This window comes from Neofelis nebulosa, chromosome 8, assembly GCF_028018385.1.
Source record: "Neofelis nebulosa isolate mNeoNeb1 chromosome 8, mNeoNeb1.pri, whole genome shotgun sequence".
In the NCBI taxonomy this organism is placed as follows: domain Eukaryota; kingdom Metazoa; phylum Chordata; class Mammalia; order Carnivora; family Felidae; genus Neofelis; species Neofelis nebulosa.
In genome coordinates this window covers 92,771,091-92,798,261 of record NC_080789.1, presented here as the reverse complement: position 1 = coordinate 92,798,261, position 27,171 = coordinate 92,771,091, and the positions used below count along the sequence as shown (strand labels likewise).

Sequence of the window (27,171 nt, the reverse complement as noted above, 5' to 3'; positions counted from 1 at the left end):
AGACAGCATATGATCACAAGGTCTGGCATTGTAATAAGTGCTCAATAAATGTATAGAAAGGAGGAATGTTAACATACTATTATTTTGATTCTATTGGCACATTAAAACTAAAAAGAGGATTTATATTGCTTTTAATGGCTGAACCACCATTGTAAAAAGTTGTAAAATATACTAATGTTTAGGACCTAATCATTTTGTTGTCATGGAGGCAACACAGACTTTGAAATTACTTTATCAATTGTAATGTATAATGTGTTAATGCAAAAGCATAATAGTTCACCAGAAGAGTCATGATTAGTCTTTATAAATAAAGTACACCGATAATATTCCTGAAGTCACTGCCATGCATATTAGTTCTTAAACTAAAATGCATAAGGTGTTCAGGTGAAGAAAACGTGAATACTTTGCTCATAGAATGGGTAGAGTCAAATGTAGTTTCATAGGGCTGTCTCCCAAAGATCAATACTTGAAGAAAATTCTTGTGTACTGCCATAAAATTTCTGAGACTTTTCATGGAGGAGAAGTGTTTCTTCAAGATTACTACCACTGATGTTCTGGGCATTAAAATGATTTAGATTACAATACCTAAAAAAGAAAGAAAGAAAGCTTTTTTTAGGACCAGATGTAGATGACTTGATAAATCATTTGCTTTCTTCCTGTGCTGTCTACCTTTTATTACGGGTCCATAGATACTGGCACAACAGTGATGATTATTTAAGAGCACTGCGTACCAGAACAGTCTTTATAAAACGACAAAGAGAGTTTCAGGACATGTTAAGTTGTCTCATAAAGACCTTTAGATGGCGCTGTTTTACAACTTGCAATGACTGACAGAGCGAGATGGGGGAAAGTCTGAAACCCTCTCAACTTTACAGTTTTCATGGAGGCCAGGACTCATGAAATACTTCAGATGCACAGGAGATTTGTAAATTCAGTGTTGAACCCATGTAGAAAACACCGTTGTCAAACAATCCATGAATACATTTCTAGAATGCATACCCTATACTCCTGACCCAAGGAACACGTGGTTTTCCTGAGTGTCTGTCTTCTAAGTGCCAGGCACCATGCTAGGGCACTATACCCACCCTCGCTTAGTGAATTCTCACTACAACCCTAGAAGGATGAAATCATCCCCATTTCACAGATAGGGAAACTAAAATTCTAAGAGGTTAAATGACTTCTTTGGGGTTCATACGAATAGTAGTTGGCAGACCCTAGGCTGGGAACTCTCTTATTCAAAATTCTGGCCTTTTCTCCCTGTAGCACACTACTTTTAAAGACACATTATTCTCTTGGGGCACCTGGGTGGCTAAGTCAGTTAAGCGTACAACTCTTGATTTCGGCTCAGGTCACGCTCTCATGGTTTTTGAGTTCAAGCCCCACGTGAGGCTTTTTGCTGTCAGCACAGAGTCTGCTTTGGATCTTCTGTCCCCCCTCTGCTCCTCCCCTGCTCGTGCTCTCTCTCTCTCTCTCTCTCTCTCTCTCTCAAAAATAAATAAATAAACAAACATTAAAAAAAAAGACACAAACACTTCTGAGAAAGTTTTAGGAGGATAGGAATTTCAAACTGCTTTATTCACTGCTGTGTTCCTAGTGCCTGGTGGATAGCACATGCTCAAAAATATTTGTTGAATGAACAAGTGAATATGGGCTATAAGTTCAGTTTTATCAGATACATGTAAGCTTCTGAGGTCAAACATCTACTTCTGACTTGTGGAAATTTCCAAAGTGAATTTTACCTGCTTTTCCCTCTCAATATATTGCTAAAAGTAACTGTAAGGGAAGAATAATGCTTGTATAAGTGGTCTTTTGTCTCTGATTTATGTTGCTTTCAATAATTATGACAAGTTATGCACAGAAGACTACTGGTATCATTGACAAAATTGGGGCAATGGTATCAACTTTAAGATGTGTTTTACAGAGGTTCCTGGGTGGCTCAGTTGGTTGAGTGTCTGGCTTTGGCTCAGGTCATGATCTTGCAGTTTGTGAGTTCGAGCCCTGAATCAAGCTCTGTGCTAATAGTTCAGAGCCTGCACCCTGCCTTGGATTCTGTGTCTCCCTCTCTCTGCCCCTTCCCTGCTCTCTCTCTCTTTCTCTCTCTCTCTCTCTCAAAAATAAATAAACATTAAAAGTTTTTTAAAAAAAGATGTGTTTTACCACACTGGAAGGACAGTGGTGTTGAGATAAAAACAAACACCCTTTTGCCCTCCCTCCCTAAAATATCTGTAATATCTTTTTATTTCAGCATCTAATGTGGGATATATATTTTTATCCAGCACTATAGAGATGTTTATGTAATACTTTTCAGCTAGGGAAAGACATTTCATCTACCTACATCCTTCACCCCCAACCTGAAGAGCCTCAGGTATGACATGTTACCATTGCTACTTTTAGATTTGATTGAGGAGGACTCTAAGACAGACAGAGGCAGAGGGCTGTTTTTTGTTTTGTTTTGTTTTGTTTTGTTTTTGTACAAATGAAAAATAAATCTTGCCTGATATTCATATATAATTCCTAATGGTCCTCAGGTGATATCTGAGTGACCCTGGCAAGATTCTTTTTGTTCTAGGACTTAAACTAGGATTGTATCACACTACTATAAAAATCATGGTGGGGGTACCCTCAGGTGCCAACAGAGACCTAAGGTCAGCTGTGTGTTGGTGAAGATGCTGTTTCATGATTAATATGCTGTTCTCAAAACTTTAAGAACAAGAATAACTTGGGACTGTCTTGTTCTTGATAGATTTGTCACTGTTATCTGGCTCTGAACACCATTGGGTTTGGTAAAAATTGAATTGTGATGAAATGTTTATTGCAATCAAACACTGACTCCTAAATAATATGTTTCAATAATACTGTCTCTAGAACACCTGTGTTTTCTCCTGTTTCTTCACATACTTACTGTTTGTTAGTGTTTGACAATCACACAATCAGTATAGAACTAAATCAAAATCATTCATTCCTTACTAGAGACACTGATCTCCTACCATAAGTTCCATATAGTTTCTTGCCTAACTTCTGGCTTGGTCCGTCCCGCCCCAATGGGCAATAGATACCCAGGGTAATGTGTGACTTTGCACTAATGTAGTTGGTTTTAGCTGCTTGATCTCTGCTGACAAATTTTCCACTCTCTTTTCTTCTGATATGTGACACCCATTCTTTCCCGGTAGAGTGGCTGATCGAGAGGTGATGGTGGGTATGGTTACTTTAACTGAAGGGATGGGTTTCTTCCCTACCCATCAGAGTCAAGGGGTTGTTATAGAGTAGGTAGAGAGCTCTTCGGTGGCACTTAGAAACAGTATGCTGGTAGGAGAAAGTGTGTGAGCTTTATAAAGAAACACACATGGGTTTGAATCCTAGGTGTGTGAACCTAGTCAATTTACTTACCTAGATTCTCACTTTAGTTTTTGTATTTATAAAAAGTGATAAGATTTCTGCAACAGGGAGGTGGTAGAGATTACACGAGGTTATGTGTGTGTGTGTGTGTGTTGCATACTGCCCAAGATAGGAGTGCTCAACACTTGGAAAATTAATTTCCTCCCTTCTTGCTTTGTTTTATCCAGTCTCTATTTTTCCCTCTTTCCTCAAAAAGTAAACAGAAAAAAAAGGAAAAGAAAATGTAGGGAAATAGAGAAGATTTGCTAAGAATCAGATTTATTTCTCAATAAATCTTCTATTATCACTTAGTCCCTTCCCACTTTTGGTTCCTCCAATATTTGGTGCTTTGTACCATTTTATTCTTGTCTCCTTCTCTGCACCCCACTCCACCATCTGTCACTTCTTTGTAGTAACTCACTTGTTCAACAATCACAGAGAAAGAATCACACTTAAATAATTGAATTTGAGTACTAAATAGTAGCTCATATAGACTGGTACTTTGCTGTCTTCAGTTGTTTTTTTTTTTTTTTTTTTTTTTTTTTTTCTAGTGCCTGGAACAATGCTTAGTATATTGAATGAATGAGTGAGTGAATGAATGAATGAATGAGTAAATCCCCGAGCTAATAGAGTCTGGTTCCAGTGCTAGTTCTTCCATGAATTCAGCCCATCATCCTGGTCATTTTTGCCACACCTCTGCATGAGTCTAGAAGAAGAATTAAAAAGGAGGAAGAAGGAGGCATAAGGCAAAGCATGAGGTCATTATTATTACTATTTCTAACACTTTTGAGCGTTTACTCATCCTCACAACAATTTTACGGCACAATTGCTATTCTTACTGTTTTCACTTTACAAATGAAAAAAATGGGCTTAACAAAGTTAAATATCTTGCTGAAGTTTCTACAGCCAAGTAGTGGAAGTGGATTCAACTGGGCTGACTAAAAAAAATTACCTTTCAAACTACTTTATGAAAAGACAAAGGTCAGATCTTACAGTGGGAGAAGATGTAGGAAGTGCAGTGTTTGTGAGAACTAGAAGATGAGCACCACTTATGTGTTTGGAGGCAACGAATGGAGGGGAAAGAGGCTTTGCCTTCACCTTCGGTTTTCATCGATGACTCTATTTTGCTCCAAAACTGAGGATATTCCCCTTGGATCCTTCTGCAAGACTCTTTGATATTCTAATTTGGCTTTCAATCCAAGAATGAGATAGGTATTTATATTGTGGAGGATCAATTCAACAACTTATATACTTTGGAAGGTAGGAAATATAAAAATTCAGGGAGCCATTAAAACTTTTGATTTTGTCATTAATTCTGCCTTGCATGAAATTTAAGTGCCTCTCTTTTATACTGAACCATAAGCTCCGTGAGAGCAGGAACATAATGGCACTAAACATTTATTGACTTACTGACTTTGTGTCCTTCTAGTTTACTATCGCATGTAGTACCTATCGCATGACTGGTGTTCCAACAGAGATTTATTCAATGAATGAAAGAATGATATAGGCAAGGGAGAAGTGACAGTGATGAGATAAAATATGACTAAATAGATAAGTGAATAGAGGGAAGTGAGAAAAATAAAGATCTTTGTAGTTTCCACAACATGGCAGGTACTGTGCTCAGCCCTTTACCAAAATTCATATGCCTAAAGCCCACAAGATGTTGGTTTTCTTGATTTTATTTTACAAATATAAGAACAGAGGCTCAGAGAAGTTAGACAATTTGCTCAAAACTCCACAGTCATCCAAAAATACGTCAGTGAGAGAGAGAGGTGGGCTGGCAATGGATGGATGGTAGATGATACATAATAAGCCACTGACTGGTCTCAGGTGACTGACTAAATGATTTTGCAGTTTGTTATTGACCTTGAAATGGTCACTGCTGATTGAAAGGCCTGAATGGAATCCAAATCTTAAGCATCATTAGATTTCTAGCTATTTGTTTAATGATATTTGCTTTTAACGATAATGACTCATTCATTCTTATTATCGATATGGTTATTTCTAATTCTAAAGTGGTGCTATATAGTGGATAAAACATATCTTCTTTCAGAACATGTTTTAGAATCAAGTAAAGCACTATTTTATTATAAGGATCAATGGCAAAAGTGAAGTCTAAATTGGAATTTCTTGCTCTGAATAATCTGTTAAATTTCTCTAATATGCTAATTTGTCCAGTCATGGCATACAGGATTCCCGTTGGCTCAGTGATAGTTCCCAGATCAATATTTCATGGACTCAGAAATTGCTCATCTTACCACTAACTTACCTTTGTGAAACACTCCAGAATCCCAGGACGTTCAACAACGTTAATGATGCCAAAAAGAAGAAGAAGCTTTCTAAATTGCCTTTGTTTAATGTGTTTGGAAACCAATTGCCTGTTTGGAACAAAAGTAATTGTTATTCAACTGCAGAGTTGTAAGTTTCTGTGAATATTTTATCATTCCACTATTCATAGAGATTTATTCGCTTCAATAATATCTACAAAGCAAAAAAGCTCATCTGAAACTCATTGTCGAGACTCGTTTAATTCTGTAATTAATGGTAAAATAACAAGCAAAGTACCACAAATATTTTGAAGGTCAAAAAACCTTAATTTGTATAACGCAATATAGGTTCAGAAGAACTGAGCTATAAAAGTAACCCTGATTATGCTAACTTAACTGAAACCGTGTACATATCTTATTCATCCTTATATATCTAGTACCTAGAGTGCCTGACACATAGGAATTATTCAGTAAATATACATTGAATAAAGGTAAAATATTTACCACAGCCAGTTCTAGCTGTAAGGTTAGTGACATAATAGACGTAGATGCCAGATGTTACATTATTTTGACATCTTAGATAAATCTAATATTACATTATTATAGTATCACAGAACCTATTTATCAAACTACTTGAAATCTCTAGTCAACATGAAAGTACTTTTTGACCTGATAACTAATTCCTTCAAATTAATACTTCTAAATAAGATATCCCCCTCTTTCTTATGATGTCAAACTTCTATACACAAAACTATTACATCAGTATATATGAAACTATTTAGGATTCAAGGCAATTGCTCTTACTTTGCTCCTAAGTTTTAACTTTTCTTTGGATCTTTGCTATAATTCTCTCTCTCTTTCTGTACCCAAATCCATATCTATATCTATATGCATTATCTCTATTTCTACACACACTCAATTTTCCTTCAGTGGGTTTTGATACATTATTATTTAATACATTATACGACATAATGTATTATATATGCAGCACTTACTTTTGCAGTACTTTTAAAACAAGAATAGGATATTAGTATTAACAAATATGTTATAGATACATAGTATTACAGAATATTAAAAAGATTGTTCAAAAGGCAAAACCTATCACCATGGACAAAACTTAAATTCAGTGGGAGTTCTGAATGGGCAGAGTCTTCCCCCAAAAAGTTATACATTATGAGAACAGGAATTTGAGCAGTCAGATGCCAAGGTTTGGACATTTTCTTGCTTTTTTATAGAAGTTCCTACAGTGGGTTGTAAAGAGAGGTGTGGGACGAGAGCAATCAGTCCATGTGCCGATACACTCGATCTTCAGTAACATCTTTGGCACATGGGTTGTGAGTTGCTTCCTGAGCTAGAAAATGGTTCTTGGCCTCTCCCTTGACAGTGCATACTTTTAAATGAGATTTGAATTAAATGTTCTGTTCAGGGTTGATAGTCAGCAAGTACATAAGTATGACAGCTGTGATTAATTGTGCCACTTCCCATTTAAAGCCGTTTCTCTTCTGTTATTTAACAATGACTATTATTACGGACCAACCATGAAAATTAGCTCGTGTCTTGGACCTATAATTGAAATCTGGTATTGAGTTTAAAGCTGTTTGGCAAGTTCTACTTCCCCATTTTATTAATTTGTGTTCCATTACAATAGAAATGCATGGTGTTATTGCTATATTGACATAATGCCTTCATCTGATAGGAGTAATTTCACATAACGTTTCCGTCTGTGTCTGTCTATTGGGTATTGTGTAGCCCTCTTGTGTGTGTGTGTGTGTGTGTGTGTGTGTGTGTGTGTAGAAACCAAGCATTTGATTGTACTTGAACGGGGGTAGTTGGGGTGGAAGTCAAGGTAAGGTGAGATAACATCACACATATTTTCAGGAAGAACTAAACCACCCTGCTAACCTTATTCGAACAGTCCTATTTCCTTATTTCTCCTGAATTAATATCCCAATCATATTTCTGTCCTTTTCATTTCACATCAGCACTTTGCATGTGATGCGTTTAGACCATTTTATCACTGTGTTTCTCTGGCTAGAATGAGAGGAGTTTGTACAGAGTATGCGAAGCCTCAGAATTAACATGACATTAATTCTGCTTGGAGCATGAATTTTGGTCCATAATAAGTAATTGAAAAGGCTATCTTTATATTATAACAAAGTCAGATGAGGGAGAAGAATATAAATTTTGTAAGATCTTTAAAGGTAAAACATAATATTTCTAAAAAAATTATGCAATTACAGCAAATAGCAGCCTATCAGGATAGCACCAGCTCCCCCTGCATGTGCCATTGTATCTGTCACTGGGGATACTGTGGTGGGCACAAATGAGAAGCACCGTGACTGGGAATTATGGGCATGTGGGGCGACAAGAGGATGCCATGCTAGAAAGGTTAGGGAAAGCAGCGGGAATTTATGAGTAACACAAAATATTTTGTGAGTGGAGTTATTTAAAAAAATAAAATGAATGATTGCCATATCACCTATTCAAACTCCTGATAACATTTCTGTAGTCCTTCTTGAACAGCATTTTTAGTGTTCAACTTCCTTCCTAATGCTGATCTTCATGCTAGCCCCATATTTTTGCCTTACTTAGCTATAATTTTACATTCCCTGTGTAGCTAATCTATATGGTGAGCTCCATGGTAAGGGGAACAATCACCTGAATTGATAGCATAGGACACACACTAGCATCAAGTTGGACAGAGGGATACTTCATGAAACCTAAAATTTGTTTTATTTATATAGAGATTATAAGTCTATGTAAAGAGATAGCTTTGGGTGTGAGTTTCACCCAAAGCTATCTCTTTACATAGACTGATAGAGAATGGGCTTGGAGGTGGAGAGATTTTGAAGTCAAATATTGTCTCTGTTATTTAATAGTTTTGTTTTTGGGCATTTGTTTAATTGAACCACTTCAGCCTTGGTTTCTCCTCTCTAAAATGACAGCAACACCTTTCTCACTGAGCTGTTATGAGAAGTTAGGATGTCAAGGGTTGGACACAGAGGAGGCGCTCCATAAAATTTAGATTATCACTCCCACCCACACACACTTTAGAAGTAGCTCATACAAAATCATGTAGCCTGAACTTGATCTCGGGCCCATTTCCTGTCAGATATTTCTTCATGTTCTGTGTGCCACTTTTTTTTTTTTTTATCATTATCCCAGGACTGGTTGTAAAATGTTCCATTTAACATTGTCAGTTGACTCAGCTCTTAGGTACTATAACTTTATTTTAGTAGCTTATAAACTTTTATTGTCGTAATTCACATTTGTGCCATTTTTCACCTGACATTTCTAGTAGCTGATTGAAATCTGGGGCATCCTTGCCAAAGGAGACAAAGAGAAGACTTTAGGTCTAAAATGGAACAAACTAAACTTCTCCAGATCTTAGCTTGGGAAGGTAAGGAAGTTTAACAACATGAGAAAAGAATGTGCTACATAAACAGTGGTAAGTGCTATATGTCAATGCTCACAGTGAACCCAAGTTAAGTACTTTAGTAGAATAACCAGCTAGTTAGTAATGAATGTTAGACCACTCGGTAATAGAACATTCACGAAATATTTAGCATTGCTCAGAAGTTCTCCACATATTTCTTGTTCAGTTAGATTTATTCGTTCATTTGAAAATTATTTGTTAAGAAATTTTCATGTATCAAAAAATGGGCATTTCAAGTTGCTTAAGAAAACGAGCTCATAGATTTGTAGAAGAGACATGCAAACAGGTAATTACTCTGGAGTATTAGACCTTATAGACACTAAGTAAAATGTTTCTATTTATTTTAAATTATCATGGCCATTTTAGAGACAAAAGGACTATAGAATTATTTAGACTAGTTCTTGTATTTTACAGATTAAAGAGTGAAGGTGCAGAGAGGTATGTTGAGGCATTGCTCAGTAGAATCCTCATCTTACAAACTGCACTACTAAAGCCCTAATGATGCTAATAGAATTATGTTACTATAAACAGCACAAAGTCACTAATATGAAAGAAGAAAATGCTTTATTCTTGTCCCATATTATGCCTTGTATTGTAAAGCCCCAAATTTCATATGCTGTCTTTATGTCTTTGAGCCTCACAGGGCCCCAAAGGCCTAACCACATAGTTCTTTGCCCTTTCAGACACACTCCTCACCCCAGGGGAAGGCCTCCCTCACCTGGTTAGTTCCCCTATTAGTCAGCCCAGCTTCCTGCTACTGGTATTCACCCTAAAGCTCTCACCTCCTTCTCAGACCTCAACATCAAGCAAACAGGAAGTCACATCGTCCTGTGGGATCCAGGAGTCACTCCCTGTTTTGTTACTACCAGGCTTGCCCTCCACAGACCTTTGTTGCTCTATTCTCAAGTTAGCCCCCATATGGCCCCGTGTGACACGTTCTCCTCCCCTGACCTGTGAGCGTGTCTGACTAATAAGCTGCTGTCAGCCCATCTCTCCAGTGTCAGGTGTCATATTTTCAGCCACCTTATCCTATTTAGGTTGAGGACCCTTCCCACACTGACCAGGTGAATAGGAGGTGATGAGAACATGCCCCTACACAGAAATCAAGGTCAGTTCTACACAGAATTCTAGTAGCTTCTGTGGCTCTGATGCATGATTACTGTTTTGGGGAGAAGAAGGAGCAGTTCCATATTCCATTCTAATCAGTACCCAGTACCAAGTAGCTCTGCTTCTAAACTACATCAGGCGGTATGACTCCTTTAAAACAAGAAGACAGGAAGTAGTGGGTGCATGGCAGTCAAGGCACATTGTTTTCAGGTAGCGTAGCTCCCAAAGAAAAGCATTATAGGTGAATGTGGGCTCTAGGGAGCACTCAATAGTCATGTATGCTTGAGACCAGTTTACAATCACATTATTTGATCAGATTGTTGGACAATCAGAAAATGGTGTCAAATTCTCACTCCAGCCCAGCAGTTTGCTTATCACGATTACTTGGGTTTTAATGGGGGCACTTTCACAGAAAACTTCATTAAACATATGGAAAGTGACATAGGCTAAGGGAATCCATACACATTCTTAGTTGGTAAATACTGCCTATCAGTAAATTTCTCCTACTGAGGATGACTAAATACAAAAAAGGTCAAAATGAAGAAGGAAAAGGGACTGTATACATATTACAATTTTGCTTATGAAAAAACACCCCTAACACACAACGACAAAAGTTAAAATAACAATAATGATAATAATAATAATAATAATAATATAGGAAATCATAAGGAAGAGACAAAAATTGAAAAAAAAATAGTAATTTCAGGCAAAGTTGAATTCAAAGGAAAAATAGTGTCAAAGAGACACTGAGGATTTTTTTCTATTTATAAAAAGCACAGTCCAAATTGAAGATAGGTCAATGAACATACTTTAAGTAATGAAAATATAACAAGTCTGTTGGAAACTTGGATAAAAACAGATAGATCAATTTTTGTGAATGACTGTCACATTTTGGTCAAGTTTTGATAGAAAAAGCAACAAAGAAAATGATGTAGAGGATTAGAATAATGTGATTGATAAGAGTTTAATAAAGATTATACTATTGTTTAGTAAAAAAAATACTCTCTTATAGAAGTTTAAATAACATCAATAGCAAACCAAATCTCCTAGAAATTAAGATACTGCCCCTACATAATCATTTGGTCAAAGAGAAAAATGAAACCCACAACCACAAAGTATTTGAAAATGAAGTGATGAGGAAATTGCATTTATAAATCTAAATTTATACAGATTTAAATTCTATTCAGAGGTACATTTAAAGGCACATATTTTTTCAGTTTGAAGGAATGCAAATAAATGAACTAAACATTCAGCACAAAAGAACCCTAGAAAATAAATAAGAATTATAAGGAAAGTCAAAGAAAAAAATAAAGATGACAGCAGAAAATCAATATATTAAAGAATATTAGATTTAATAATTCTAAGGCCTGGTTCATTGCAAGAAAAGGTAACAACAACAGAAACCCTGACAAATCCAAAGAGAATAGATAACAAAAGAGTCAGGGGCCATAACAATATTTATTTATAAGTGTGCTATATTAGTTTCAAAAATCTTATGGAAGAAGGAAGGTGTGGTGTATACGTGTGTGTGTATCTCATTATGTATATGATGGAATATTACTCAGCCATATAAAAAGAATGAGGAGCACTTGGGTGTCTCAGTGGGTTAAGTGTCCAACTTCGGCTCAGGTCATGATCTCACAGTTTGTGAATTTAAGCCTCTGTGCTGACAGTGCGGAGCCTGGAGCCTGCTTTGAGTTCTGTGTCTTCCTCTCCCTCTGTTCCTCTCCCACTCACACTTGGTTTCTCTCTCTCTCTCTCTCTCTCTCTTAAAAGTAAATAAACACTTTTTAAAAAATGAAATCTTGCCATCTGCCACAGCACGGGTCCATCTAGAGGGTCTAATGCTAAGTGAAATAAGTCAGCCAAAGAAAGACAAATAATATGATTTTACTCATATGTGGAATTTAAGAAACAAAACAAAGGAATAAGGAAAAAGAGAGACAAACTGAAAAACAGACTCTGAACTATAGAGAACAAATAGATGGTTCCCAGAAGGGAGGTCGGAGGGGGATTGGTGAAACAGGTGAAGGGGATTAAGACTACACTTGTCCTAATGAGCACTGAATAATGTATAGAATTGTTGAATCACTATATTGTACACCTAAAACTGATATAACACTGTATGTTAATATAATTGAATAAAAAAATAAAACTAAAAAAGTATATTATGGAAATGGGATGATTATCTAGGAAAACCTTAATTATCTAAATTGAACCAAGAAAAAAGGAAAATCTTACTGGCAAGAAACAATGGGGGAAAAGTTACCAGGAAGTATCTTCAAAAGAGATAATGCATCCTGAATGTACCTTTTAATTTTCATGGAAGAGATGACTCTTTCCCCTGGATCTTTCTAGAAAGCAAAGAACCATCAAATATTGCTACTGCCAGCTGTTGTCTATCTCATGTATGTGAAGATGATTTAATATTGAAAAATCTATTAATTAAATATACTACAATATCAGGAATAGTAAGAAAATCAAGAGGTGATCTCAAGAACTACTTAAGAAGCATTCGATAAAATTTACTCTGATTTGTTTAGATCTTAGAAAACAAGAAATAGAAATTTTCTTATGATAAAGAATGTCCTTTAACATTATAGACCTACAAATATGTTTAAAAAAATAGAGATTCAAATTAAGATTATGAACAGGGTAAAATGTGACTGTCTTCTGGTATTAACACTGTTCTGAAGTTCTTTGTCCTGATAAAGGTATTAAAGCATCAGAGTTAATATTGGAAATAAGGATTTTTAAAAATTATATTTAAGATTAGATAATTTTTCTGTAAACTGAAAAAGATAAATACTCTCATAAATTTACTAAGAAAGTTTAAGAAGTTGGATGTAAGATATAGACATAAATATTAATACTCCCCCTATATGACACATAATTATTATCTCAGTGAATTTGGAAGGAGGGAAAGAAGTCAGTTCATAACAGCAAAATGAGAAAGAGCATAAAATGCCTACAATAAGTCCAACAGAAATGTTCAAGACATGGATGAAGAAAAGAAAATCTAACTGAACTGAATTTTTTAACATTGAATAAATAAAAAAGTTATGTTATCTACTTAGAGGGAACACTAAATATTATAAAAGCTTTTATTTATTTATTTATTTATTTATTTAATTTTTAAAAATCTTTTATTTCTTTTTGAGAGAGAGAGAGACAGAGACAGAGACAGAGTGTGAGCAGGGGAGGAACAGAGAGAGAGGGAGACACAGAATCTGAAGCAGACTCCAGGCTCTGAGCTGTTAGCACAGAGCCAGACACGGGGACCATGAGATCATGACCTGAGCCGAAGTCAGAGGCTTAACCAACTGAGCCACTCAGGCACCCCGAAAAGCTTTATTGTTTTAATTAACAAGTAGTACTTATTTCATTAACATAAACATGAGATTTGGGGAAAATTGATAAAATGGTTCTAAAATTCACCTGGAAATGTACACTATAGGAAATAAGAGCTTTACAAATGAAGAGTAAACTATAAGGAGAAGTATGATTAGCAATAGTTGACACATATCATAAAGTCATAATAATTAAACAGAGGGTGATACTAAGCTAAAATCAAGAGGCAGCTGACAGGAACAAAATAGACAGTTCTCAAATAGCCCTACGATAGCCTAAGAACTAAGAATATATTAAAGTATATATTACTAACTGATTAGTTTCATTCCACTTATCCTATGGCTATGGGGTATTTATGGTTTAAGTAACTTTCCACAACAAATATCAAGTTATGCTGTGAAATTTGGCTATTTGAAGGAAATATGTATTTACCTAACATAAAAAAAGTCCACATGGATAAAAATATGATTTTCAAAGTATTAAACTACTAAAATTTCCATAACCATAGATAAATGCAATGATATTGCATGTTCACAATGCATGAACATGTTATTCATGTTCACAATGAAAAAGGTTAATAGGTTTGATTACCTATATCAGCAAAACTTGTGCAAACCAAACTCATCTATGAAACTAAAATGTTGAGTTAAAATAGGAAAATATCAGCAATATATTTGACTAAGTGATAATATCCTTAAAGTTTAAAAAACATATAAATCAATAGGAAAAAATGACAAATAGACCAAAAGAAAAATGGGCAAAGAATATGATCAAGCATGTCATGAGTGAGTAAAGATAAAAGTGTTCATACATTAAAAATTTCAATTTTCCATTCTGAAAAATACAAATTAAAGTAATAATGGAATATAATTTTTGCCAATCATATTCACAAAGATCAAAATACTATTATGCTCAGGGTTGCAATTAACATCTTGAGACAAGTATTATTCTATCACAATGGTGGTATAATTGATGCAGCCTTTTAGAAAACAATAGTCTTTAAAATATTTATCCTTATTGAATGAGTAATTCCATTCCCAGGATTCTGGAAAAAAAAGAGTCTTTTTGTTTGTTTGTTTTAGAAATTCAAATGACATGGAAAGATGCTCATGATATTTTCAAAGGAAAAAAAGTGGGACTTGATATAATTTTTTATTGAGCATTCCTCGGGAGTTATTCAGACTACAATTTTGTTTAAAATATCTCTGTATATAATTTTTTTAAGTTTATTTTTGAGAGAGAAAGAGAGAGAGAGAGCAAGCAGAGGATGGGCAGCGAGAAGGGGACAGAGGATCTGAAGCAGGCTCTTGGTGGACAACAGTGAGCCTGATGCGGGGCTTAAACCCATGAACCGCAAGATCATGACCTGAGCTGAAGTAGGACGCTTGACAGATTGAGCCACCCAGGCGTCCCTCTCTATATAAATGTAATACCCCCTCCCCACATGCACACAAATAAAAAAAAATTGGAAAAAGATTTACCCCAATAATAATTGCCATCATCTTTTTGGCCTTTTCCCCTCCTCCTTTACAGTTTGGATTTATCTGGTCATACATTACCTTAGCAGCAAAAAATAATATTTTAAAATGATTTCCTCAAGGTTACTTCGGGAAAACTCTTGACTTCTAAAAGTCATTTCTGGTTTATTATCAAACAACAGAAAAGGGTGTTTTTTTCTCACAACCTACTCTTCTTCAGCAATTGAAGTATTGAATAGCAGCCTGGATGTTGTAACTTGGAAGTTATGTGCTATTTATAAAACTGTCCTAAGATATCATTTTGGAAATCATAGTATCCCAAGTAACAATAACCAGTCTATTCTGAAACCTAAGATTCACTCACTTCAGTGATATGTCACTATATTCCCTACTGAAATCCTAGATTTACCAACTATCTCAAATATACATGGCATTATTTTAAGGGCTACGGCATGTTGCTTTTGATGAGAGGCAGATTTCTGCTATGTCTTTTTGGAGAAAGATTCAATATTTCCCCTTTTTACTAACTACTGTTTTATTTTGAATGTAGTGGACCTTTGAAAATATTAGATGGTGCCTTTTGGAATCTCTTCAAATTAGAGTTGAGCACAGTAAGCAATTATTTTCCCTGAGACTTTGGCAATATATTTTTAAAGTTATTTTTTGTAACACTGGTGATGTGGTAAACCTCCAAAATTGTTGAGACAAAACTGAAATGGCTTTTATACCTAACTTTATCTTAGGCACATCTATCACTTCACTATGTGCGAAGAAGTATGTAATTAAAGACATGTAACAGTCATTCTCCAGGGTGGATGTACTTCTGTGCCACGGGAAATAAACCCTGTGCAGCAAAAAGAGCTTGGGAATCAGGAATCCACCACTGTTGTAAGATTTGGACAACTTATATAACTTTCCGAGTTCATTTTCCTTTTACATGTGATGGGGCTACAAATATCCACCCCCAAAGAATTGTGAAGATTTAATGAAATAATATCTTTGTGAAATACATATAGCAAGGTCTGCATATAACTGACCCTTAATAAATGTTAATTTCTTTCCTTCCTCTATTCAGTAACCTGATTTAAATGCTTCATTTGAGATTCATAGCTCTCCTACCTGAGTTAATTTTTAAAACACATTAATTTTCATGATACCTGAAGGAAATAATATCTAACAACTATATTCTACTCTGGCTTTTCTACCACCTTTTCCTATTTGTCGAATAAGTACTCAAACTATTATTAGCCTCAATTTACAGACGAGGAAACAGAGGCATGGAGAGGCTAAAGTGTCTGCCTGAAGTCATGTAAAGGAGACAGAATAATTATTTGTTGATCGAATGGGTGAACTGAGGTTGGGCCCCAAATCTGCACATACTCAATTCCTGGCTCTCCTAACAATGTCTGCATGGAGACTTTAATTGGCATTTGTTCTTCCTGGGAATTGTGAATAAAAATGAAGTTAGGTTGCTGTTTCCAGGAAGGGATGCCGTGTCTTTCAAAATTGTAGAGAAAGCACTATGTGCATTGTTCACCTGATCTGCAAAAAGAATGAGCATGGGATGATATTTGGGAAAACAGGCTTTCTTATAAGGGTGAGTTCATTCTCTTGAAGAGCACTGGGAGGTAAAAACCCATCAAGATAGTGTGTTCTCATGATGATTTCAATGAATTATCATGGAAATGAGTTTTAGAAGAGAGGTAATGCTTTGTGATAATAGCCCGATAATGCCATTAGCTATGAACTGTAATTGTAATAGCATTAGTCAAATGAATATATCTGATATTAATTTGAGTGTCAAATATTTCTATAAGATTCTTCTTGTTAATTAAACATCAGCCGTGGTATTATTAATTCACTATCTAGCCAGTGCTCGCACATAGTAGGAACCCAATACGTATTTGTGAACTGAATTTATAAGTCAACCTCGAAGTGGAACTGTTTAAAATAGCAAAATACTGAATTTAAATAATATCATGGATATAGCAGGAACTGATTTTTCCCAATATCTGTTTTTCTGTACAGTCTGTTCTCTATTGTAACTTCAGTTAGCTAATGATGTAGACTTGTTTATTTCAGAATTTGAAAAGATATCCACCCCCTCTTGCATATTTGGAGGGAAACCACATGTGAGGTTTACTTCAAATTGCTTTAATTCAAGAGTACGGTTTGTGCCTTTCTTCCTCTCTTGTGGTTTTCAGACCATTTTAAAATCTACCAGACAGCTTCATAACTGCATTGGATACCTGACTATCACTGGACAAAATCATGCTTTAGGTAGTTTTGTATTGCTCTTTGTAATGACCAGTATCAACTGGGCCTTCAACACTGATGGCAATCCTAATTTTCTTCTTCTAAATCATCTCTCGCTCCTGTGACAACACGTTCTTAGCTCCCTGCTCTTCCTATTCCTCATTTTCATCCTAATCCCCCTTTGCTCTCATGAATGGCTTGCTGCGTATGTCATAAAGAAAACTGAGAGCCTTGAACAGTAGGAGTCAGCATCTTGCCAATACCAGGACCACACCTCCCCATTCTCTCTTCTGTTTTAGTGCAGGAAAGAAGCATCCACCCTCCAGTAAGAAGTCAATCTCTCTTCTTTCTCTTGCATTTTTAGCTTCTCCATCTACACCAGATGTTCTTATTGGTTAAATATGGCCAAGTATCTCTGGAAATAAAAAAGTATCTTGAACTCACACCTAACGTCCCAGATAAAATACAGGACCCATCATTAAATTTGAATCTCAGAACAACAACGAGTAATTTTCTAGGATCAGCTCTGTCATAAATATCGTACAAATAATTTTTTGGTGCAAAGTATGCTCACAGTATTGCATGAGACGTGCTTATACTAAAAGCGAAGTATTCATTGTTTACCTGAAAGTTCAAAAGACTCTGTGCTTTTATTTATTAAATCTGGCAAATCTACCCACATGCCCATCTAGCTACCACTTTATCTCTTAAATCTTCTTTAGTGCCAAGTTCCTCAAAAAGGTTGTTAGAATGTGATACCTTTAATGTTTCACTTACTAGATATTCTTCACCCTATTCCAAACTTGTCTTCATTTCCTTCTTACCACTGAAATTACTCTTGTAAAGTTTTCAGTGATAATGATGTTGCCAAACCTGCAGATACTTTCCATTCTTCATTTTTATTTGATCTCACAGTAGGGTTTTACCCAGTTTGCCATTTCCTGTTTGAAGCAATCCTCTCATATATATATATATATATATATATATATATGCATATATATATATGCATATTTATTTATCTATGGTTATGGAAATTTTAGTAGTTTAATATTTTGAAAATATTAGAAATATTGAAGATACAGAACTCAGGAAGGGAGTAAAGAATTTAGCTGTTTGATTCCTATCAAGATCATTTTAAGTTAAAAATGTGATCTTTTAAAATTCTCATTTAAATATCTGTGATTATTGAGACCACTGACAGCCGTGTTGCCATGAAACTCTGAGTCGCTCGTGAAACAGGAATTTGTAGTTGCAGTAAACTTGAAAGAAAATATTTATGCATCTGGAAAACTATTTAACTGGATCCCATAAGTCCATGCCTATTTTCTTAAAGATATGTTTCTTCAAATTCATATCAGTGCCTCAGGTCCAGCTTCATCTGGGTTTTGAAATGAGATTTTTAGACCTAGGAAGGGAAAACGGCCTGCTACCTCATAATTTATCTTTAGCCAGGCCATTCTCTACTTGTCTGTCAACTGGTCTAGTGCCAGCGCTCCCACAGCTTACTTGGTGGGCCCACAATTCTCACAGGCAAATCCTGCTCATGGTGTTCAGTCAGAATTAGATTCAGAATCCTCCTTGTACAATGGGGGTATGTATCTCAGATATAACTTGTTCTACATCCTCAACCTTTGGCTCCACAGAGACCTTTGAAGCTGCTCAGAGGCCTTAGAGTTCATAACAATATCAGGGCAGAGTTCAAAATATCTCTTAGACGATGGAAAGAACTATCCATTGTTATTGGCTCAAAAGAGATAGGGCAGATCTTTGCGTCAGACAAATCTGAAATTCAACTCAGTTCTTAATAAGCTGTGAGACCTTGAGCACAATACTTAACTTTTCTGAGTCTCAATTTCTCCTTCTCTAAAATGGTGTCACTAATAACTTCCAAGATTTCTATGAGAACTAGAGGAAATAGACATAAAGCACCACACTGATAAAAGTGCACAAAAGTAATGGTTTGTATTGTTATGGTACATCTACAATATACAATCAAACGGCTAAATTCCTTACTCCCTTCCTGAATTCTAAGAGGAAGGACTAACAGGGACAAGAAGATGTATTCCTTGACTTCTTGATTCTGCCCAATTATCCTTTTTCCCTTAGACATTTTGCTTTGGATCTTTCAATCATCTTCGCGTCCATAACTAAGATGTCACTTTTCACTGAATTCTATTTTGTTATTTTTTTTTTTTCAAAAGGTAAGCTTAGACTCATGAGTATGAGAAAATTGATCTGACTGCTAATGGCATATGGTGGAAATAAGCAGTTTGACTGACTTCTTCACCCCCTTATATTAGCATTGCTACTTTTAGATAAACTATTCCTGAAATGATTAGTGTAGGAGGATGGGTTTAGTCTTGTATCTTCTCCTTTAAAGCACTCAGAGTTAGAGATCCCAGAAGGATCAGTTTTCTCACTTGTACTGAAAATGTCACTCTAACAGTTATCTGTCTGCACAGTCAAGTTTTGAGAAATCTTTTGAATTTACCACATTCACACCATTCTCCATCATGGTGCTAAAAATGACTAATGCAGCTTGGAGACTGGGAGACTGTGATAGCTGATCGTCTCTTCCAATCATACACCAACACTCACACACACTCACATGCACACATGCTCAGCTGACATGAATCCTTAAAGGTTTAAAATATCTTATATGCTAAATGGAATGTGGAGGCATGTGGGATGCTTAAACACGTAGTTACAGTGTTGGGGTCTTTATGGTCGGCTCTGTCATGAAAATTGGTCTGGCTGTTTGACTAAAAGACTGATCTTGTTTTAACAAAACAGGCCATGACAACGTACGACTTCCTTTATATTTAAAGTAAGCTCTGACATTAAAATTATCATCATCTCTGAGAAAAGTGGAGTGCAGCATTCCCTTTTTTAAATAAAGGGAAAGTCTTAGAGAAGATAATGACCTACCCAATGTCATCCATATAGGATCATTCTTTTTTAGGGGCCTTAATTGTTCACATAAGCCAATTTAGGGTCACAAGACCTAATCCTCTAAATAAACTTCACTTCCTTTCTTGATGAATGCTATTCTGATGGCTAAAGGGAGTGTCACAAACACAGATATATCCTGCTCCCAGAAAAACATATGACAGTCTCCTGTGACATCATTCAGGGAATGATGAAATGCATGGGCTGAATGATAGTAATTAGATGAAGTGGGAGCTGATTACATCCAAAAGAGGAAGATTAGTTGATAACTTGCAGTGAGATCTTTAGGAACTTTCCATAAGGTTCTATTTTTGGTCCTGTCCAATTCAACAATTTTTTCAATTACCTGGAAGAAGTCTAGGAACTTGCTTACTAAATTTGCAGATGACACAAAGCGAGTATAAGAGTAAAGATTAGTAACTCACTGGGTGACAGAATCAAGTTTTAAAAATGTCTGTTATTTAAGATGGTGAATTAACATTTATAAAGGATAACGTCCTGAATTTAATTAGAAAAAAAATTGTGATACGATGAGTGAAACTGAACTGAGAGCAACTGCTTAAACAAAACAAAACAAAACAAAACAAAACAAAACAAAACAAAACAAAACACCTCAGGTTTTAATTGACCATAAGCACAATGCAGCTACTAAAAAATTCAATGCAATCTCTGTTGGCATTCAAAAAGAGAGAGGGTGAGAGAGTCACCAGGTTGATAAAAGTAACAACTTGAGTATTGTGTTTAATCCTAGAAACCGTAATACTAGACCATAACCATCTTTACTGAGCACATATTGTGTGTATTACGAACTTAACCCTGATAACAACACAATGAGCTATGTATTGTTGTTATTGATATGGAAACTGAGGACACATACCTAGACTGCCTGGATTTAAACATTGTACAGCATTATTTCTCCAAATCTTTATTAGATGTTGGAAGAGTTGATATGTGGATAGAAAATCACCTTTATTCTGTGGAACATAGTTGTCAGCAGATGGGCAGACTCAGGTTACATCTCAAAGCAGAGAATTTTTCTGGGTGTTAGATGACGCTGGTCCATCTAGTCTGGGGTACAATGTTAGACTAGATGGGCTCTGACATAATATCCAATTGTAAAATTCTAATTTATTGGGATAAGACTTGATGCAAAACAATATTATTATGAACAACAACAACAAAAACCTTTAAAGAAAAAGTAAATTGAATTAGTGGTAATTTAAATGGTGTTCTCTTGACTATAAGTTTAGAGAGCACCTCACTCACATTTATGTGGTGAAGACATCCTCACCATTTGTCCTTGGTAAACCTCCTTTCATGGGCACCAAACTCTGATAAATTTATATCAACTTCTATTTATTCATCTTTTGCTATATCTAGAATATTATCAATGATATTCTACATGTAGACCTTATCCAAGGAGGTTGTATTGCAAAATAACAAATGTCTTTAAAAGGCTTTTACACTGGGTGACCCCTAATAGTTGTTTGGTGTATCAAAAGCAATGTTGATGTTGGTGTTAGAATGCTGAGAGGGTCAGATCTCTGTTATACTAGTTATGACCACTGAACCATTTTGCTTTCGTTTTTCTGTTTCAATTATTACATTTCAAAAATAAGGGTAATAATATTGCCTTTATAAAATTCTTGCATTAAGTACAATAATATACCATTCTATTCATATTCTCAACAGAAATTTAGGTTTTCAGTGAAATAGATTGCAAGAATAATGGTGTGTAATAAAGAGTTTGCCTGGCCTTTGTCCTCGATTCCTGGTTGGTAAACACCAAACCCTTTGAGTTTTCTGAGTAACTGGAATGCCTTTGTTATTCATGGTGGTTCCCCAGGAGCCCCACCTGAGAGCTTATGCTAATGAGCTGACACCTAAGGGGCCTGGCCAGCCAGGAAGACCCAGCACTGATTAGACGGTTGGAGCTTTGAGCCAAGTGAAAGCCCAACCTCTGGAGGGAAGAGAGGCGGGAGACTGTGTTTAATCATATGGCCAATGGTTCAATCAATCTTGCCTACATAAATAATAAAACTTCAATGAAAATTCTGCATACTAAAGTTTAAGTAAGCTTCCCTGGTTGGCTATATTCTGTATATTGTCACACTGGTGAGCCCGTTGGCCACTGCATCAGTGAGGATGAAGGTGCTTTCACTTTTGGAACCCTCTTAGACCCTGTCCTGATTTGTATTTTTTTTTTTTCTATAATAAAGCTGTAATCATAAGTGTTGTGCTTTCCTGAGTTCTGTGAGTCTCTCTAGCAAATTGTCAAACTGGAGGGGATCTTGGGGACCTCGACATTTATTATAGCCAGCTTATCAGAAGCAATGGCAGTCCTGGGGACCTCTGAACTTGTGGCTGATGACTGAGGTTAGCACAGTCTTGTGAAGTGTGGCCTAACTGGGTAAGTTCCTCAAACATGCATATGAAAAATGTGGATTTATGTAAAAGATAAACTGATAATAATATTTGACTTTGTAATTCTTCTAGAATATGTCAAATGTGGTTGGATTATAGACCTTTTTTTAGACCTTTATTTATTTTGAGAGAGAGAGAGAAAGAGCTCAAGGAGGGGAGGGGCAGAGGGAGAGGAAGAGAGAGAAAGAATCCCAAGCAGGCTCCGTGTTGTCAGCACAGAACCCATGGTGGGGCTTGAACTCACAAACTGAGGTCATGACCTGAGAGCCAAAATCAAGAGCTGGATGCTCCACTGACTGCGCCACCCAGGTGCCCGTGATTATAGACATTTTCTAAGCAAATTTTCAGAGACATCTTCAGTGAGTAATGCTGAAGAAAATAAATATATGCTGAACACATGTGTATGTAAAGATATAGGTAAGACTTTCTCAGGTTATCCTCTAAAACTCTAATACCAGTGCTTTGTTCTGTGTTTATATGTATAAAGAACCTAACCATCAGAGAGGTTAACAGCTTGCTGCCGTGTACACGTGTTATTATGACTGGCTGGATTTTTGTCCTTTGAGAAATGGAACCAAATCTTAAATAATTCCATATAGCACAGAGCCTAACACACAGTAAGCATTCAATACACACTTGTTGAACTTTCTCAGTTAACTAAGAAAAAGGCAGGGTTTGATCTTATTAAGAACCAATCAAGGGTTGTACATTTGCTCCCTAGAACTCTACTATACCTATCATCAAATTTATCACTCTTCATTTTATTGCTTCGCTATACCCGTGGAAACACTGAGAATGTGGAAGTGTGTATTTCTTTGCCATGGTGTCCCCAGTGTTCAATATGATGTCTAGAACAGAGTGGGTCACCTATAAATATTTTTGAATGAAAATAGTGTTAAAAGGAGTTTTTCACTCATAGAAATTAATTTTTCCCTAGTTTGAAAGCAAGTAAATTAAATTTGTGTGTTGCAAGAGAACACAAGCCAATGCTTTCTTTTAAGTGCACAACTGTATTTTTCAAAGTAGAGAAGAATAAGCTTGTAAGATTTTCATAAAATAAGCAAAATTAATTTCAAAAAAAAATGTGAAGCCGTATTAACATCTTAGAACAAATAAAGGAAAAAGTCTGTGGATTTAAAATACAGCCAAAGGTATTTCACCATGATATCTAATTACTGTTGTCATCCTGTTGATTTTTCTACCAGCACATATGAGTTGTACTTTTTTGTTGCACGTGAATTTTTCAGATGGGTTGTTTTTCCTAATCAATTTGTATGGGAAAAATTTTCCAAGACCATTTGCTATTCAATTTACAATTTCTCTTTGGTTGCGTAGACATGATTTCTGGGCAATCACAAGGAAAAAAGATCATCCAGGTACCCCCCTCCTCCTACATTTACACAGGACTCACCTTTTCTGAGGATTATGTATGCCATCTGTGAGACATTATTGAATATGCCCTCATTGAAAGATCTAATAAGAATATAATGACCGATTTGTTTTAAAATACGCTAAAGAACGACAGCAGAAAGGGTCTCATGAGAAGTGACATTCTGTAATTACCTCCTCCTATCAAAAGAAAAACAATTCCCAGAAATTAATGAATACAGCAAGAGTCTATTTCCTATCTTAATTCTATCTTAATTGCAAAAGTGGATCAATTAAAAAAAGACTACCCTGGCAAAGCCCTTCTCTTAAGGTTTTGTCTCCCAATTCTCTAGTCATCAAATCAATATATATATATATATATATATATATATATATATAATATATATATATATATATATATGTATATATATATAAGCATACCGTGAATCTATTTTTACCTTCTGAGATGAGATATACCAACTCCACCAGCAGTGCCCCCATGAAACAACCAAATCCATTGAACAGTGTCAAAAGATTCATACAGGTTCCTCTGATGGTACTTGGAACAAATCTGTGTATTACAGAGACTGAGAGGAAAAGAGGTCAAAATTTAGAACATTCACTATAAAATACTTTCATAGATACTATTCAAATTCGTGTTGATCATACCTCAGAAAAAGTTTACCGATAAAGACAAAATTTGAGTTAGACTTTGTTAAAGTTACTATAGTAAGACATTGTGATGTTAGAATTTATGTATGTCTAAAAGGAATAAAATATGGCAAAATATACTCTTGTACAGGTACATGGAAAATTTGATTACTTGGTGGTTTGAGTGTCCCAATATATTCACCCAAATTTTACTCCTTTTTGAATATTTCTTACTAATTTTAGATTGAGGTGAGGATTATACTAGGTAATATGACAATGTAATAATGAGGTCTACCACTCTGTGAGTGTATATACATCATTAGTTTCTGTGTAGAAAACTTGAATTTATCATATAAAATTAGCATGGAGATTAAGAGGATGGGTTCTGGAGTTAAGCAAGATTATGCTAAAATCCTAGGTCAACTATTTACTACTTCTGTGATTTTAAGTATGTTACTCAAACTTTCCAAGCCTCAGTGTTCTTCTCTATAAAATGGGAATAATATTATCACCCACTTGCAGAGGTCCTGTGGCTCTTACTTGCTGTACTGTATGTATAATACTATATTAGTAGGAATGGAATCAGATTGGCTATTTTTTAACAGTATTAATCTTACCAAGTCAAATGTCCCCTACTTCCACAAAGCCCCTTACATGCATTTGAATTATCCTATTCAAGGAGAGGTTACCTAAAGAGAGACAATAGCTTAAACTTTGGGTCTTCAAAATGGTTATCTTTTTTCCCCAAGTCATTGTTGGGGTAATGGTGGCGAGAGGTTTGGAAACAATCATGGAGAATTTTTTTTTTTAATTTCAATTACAAATAATATATTTTAACAGACTCTATAGAGAACACACTGATGGTTACAGAGGGGAGGAGGTGGGAGGTGGGTGAAATAGGTGATGGGGATTAAGAAGGGCACTTGCCATCATGAGCAAAGGGTGATGTATGGAAGTGCTGAATCACTATATTGTACACCTGAAACTAATATAACACTGTATGTTAACTAACTAGAATTAAAGTAAAAACTTAAAAAGCCCCCCAATTTTTTTCTGATATCAGAAATAGATGAAAATGAGTATATCTGATTTTGTACATACGATATTAACTATCTTAAAATATGCATCGCAACCTTAGGGATACATGCTAAAATATTTACAACATTTATCATAATAGGGTATCTGGGATTTGCGTCAAAATTATACAATGAGGAGGAAGAGAGTGTGCAAGTGAGAGTAGAGATGAGACAGGTTTGGCTAGGAGTTGAAAATTATTAAAGCTGGAATGTGAATACAGCAGGAGTTCATTACACTAATCTCTCTCTTTTGCATATGTGTGGCAAAAAATTGGAAGGGAATACATTAAATAACGTGAGCAATGTTAGCTCTGAGTGGTTGAATTATCAGATTTTTAATTTTCCTTCTTCTTACTTTTTCTGTACTTTGCAAATATTTCTGCAGTGAGAGATCATAAATAAACATTAAAAGGAAAGTGGTTATAGAAAACCTATATACTGTAAAGGCTAAACCTTTAGTTTCCTTTTCTATAAAAAGAGATCTTATCATCTCTTCCCTTCTCTCTCAGGAAAATTTCACCCCTGATTTACTTGTACTTTAGCCCAGAAAAACTGTGCATTTGTTCAGCACTTTTAAAAAAATACTTATTTTTGAGAGAGAGAGAAAGAAGGGGAGGGGCAGAGAGACAGGGACAGAGGACCCCAAGCAGACTTTGTGCAGACAGCAGACAGCCAGATGCGGGGCTCGAACACAGGAACCACAAGATCATGACCAGATCCAAAGTTCAACACCTAACCAACTGAGCCACCCAGGCAGTCCTTCCTGTTCAGCACTTTGAAATAAACTTACTAATACATAATGTAAATGTATTCATGCTCCTTCCTGCCATTCATTTAACATTTCTCTTTTGTTTTCTGCATGTTTTTATTTATCATCCAATAAACATTTGAACGAATCCCTGTCTGTGGTCCAGGAAATGTGCTGAGTGTCGAAGGCATGAGTGGAAAAGGCGCCGGTGCATCTTTCCTAGATTTCCAACTCCAGGCAGGCAGAGAGCAGAGATGTGCACAACAGGAAGGAGAGTGCTAAACAGGCACTTAATACCAAAATACTTATTGGAGGTGAAGATAATGATGGTGATAAATAAAATACTGTGGAGAAGGGCTTCAAATGTTGGCTGCAAGGGGCCATATAGGTACCCTAGCTCTCTTGTGTAGTGCAAATCACCAGCAGGAGCCTGAGGCCAATCTCACAAGTTTCTTTCAGGACGATCCAGAGGAGAGTGGGAGCGAAATGCTGAAGAGGCTTTGGGAAGAAATGATTCACAGTTATAAAAAGGATTTGGCTTATGAACTTTCCTTTCTATAAATATGAGGAGACAAACAATGGGCAGAAAGACTAAGTAGGCCGATTTCTTTCACTGAGAAAAAGCAGAACGTACAAGCCCATTATTACTCTGCTAGTTAATTATTAATCCTATGCTTTTCTCTTG

General features: G+C 35.8%; 1 protein-coding gene across 1 annotated transcript in view; it reads right to left on the bottom strand.

Moving 5' to 3' along the window:
* Nucleotides 1-216: 216 nt before the first annotated feature.
* SLC15A5 (solute carrier family 15 member 5) overlaps nt 217-27,171 on the bottom strand; it is an 86,551-nt gene continuing 59,596 nt past the window's right edge. Inside the window, exons 7-9 of the mRNA XM_058743557.1 lie at nt 24,470-24,598; nt 5,645-5,753; nt 217-585 (exon numbers count right to left, since the gene is read on the bottom strand). Of these exons, the coding sequence (XP_058599540.1) occupies nt 438-585; nt 5,645-5,753; nt 24,470-24,598 (386 nt within the window). The 3' untranslated portion in view covers nt 217-437. The remainder of the gene's footprint in view (nt 586-5,644; nt 5,754-24,469; nt 24,599-27,171) is intronic.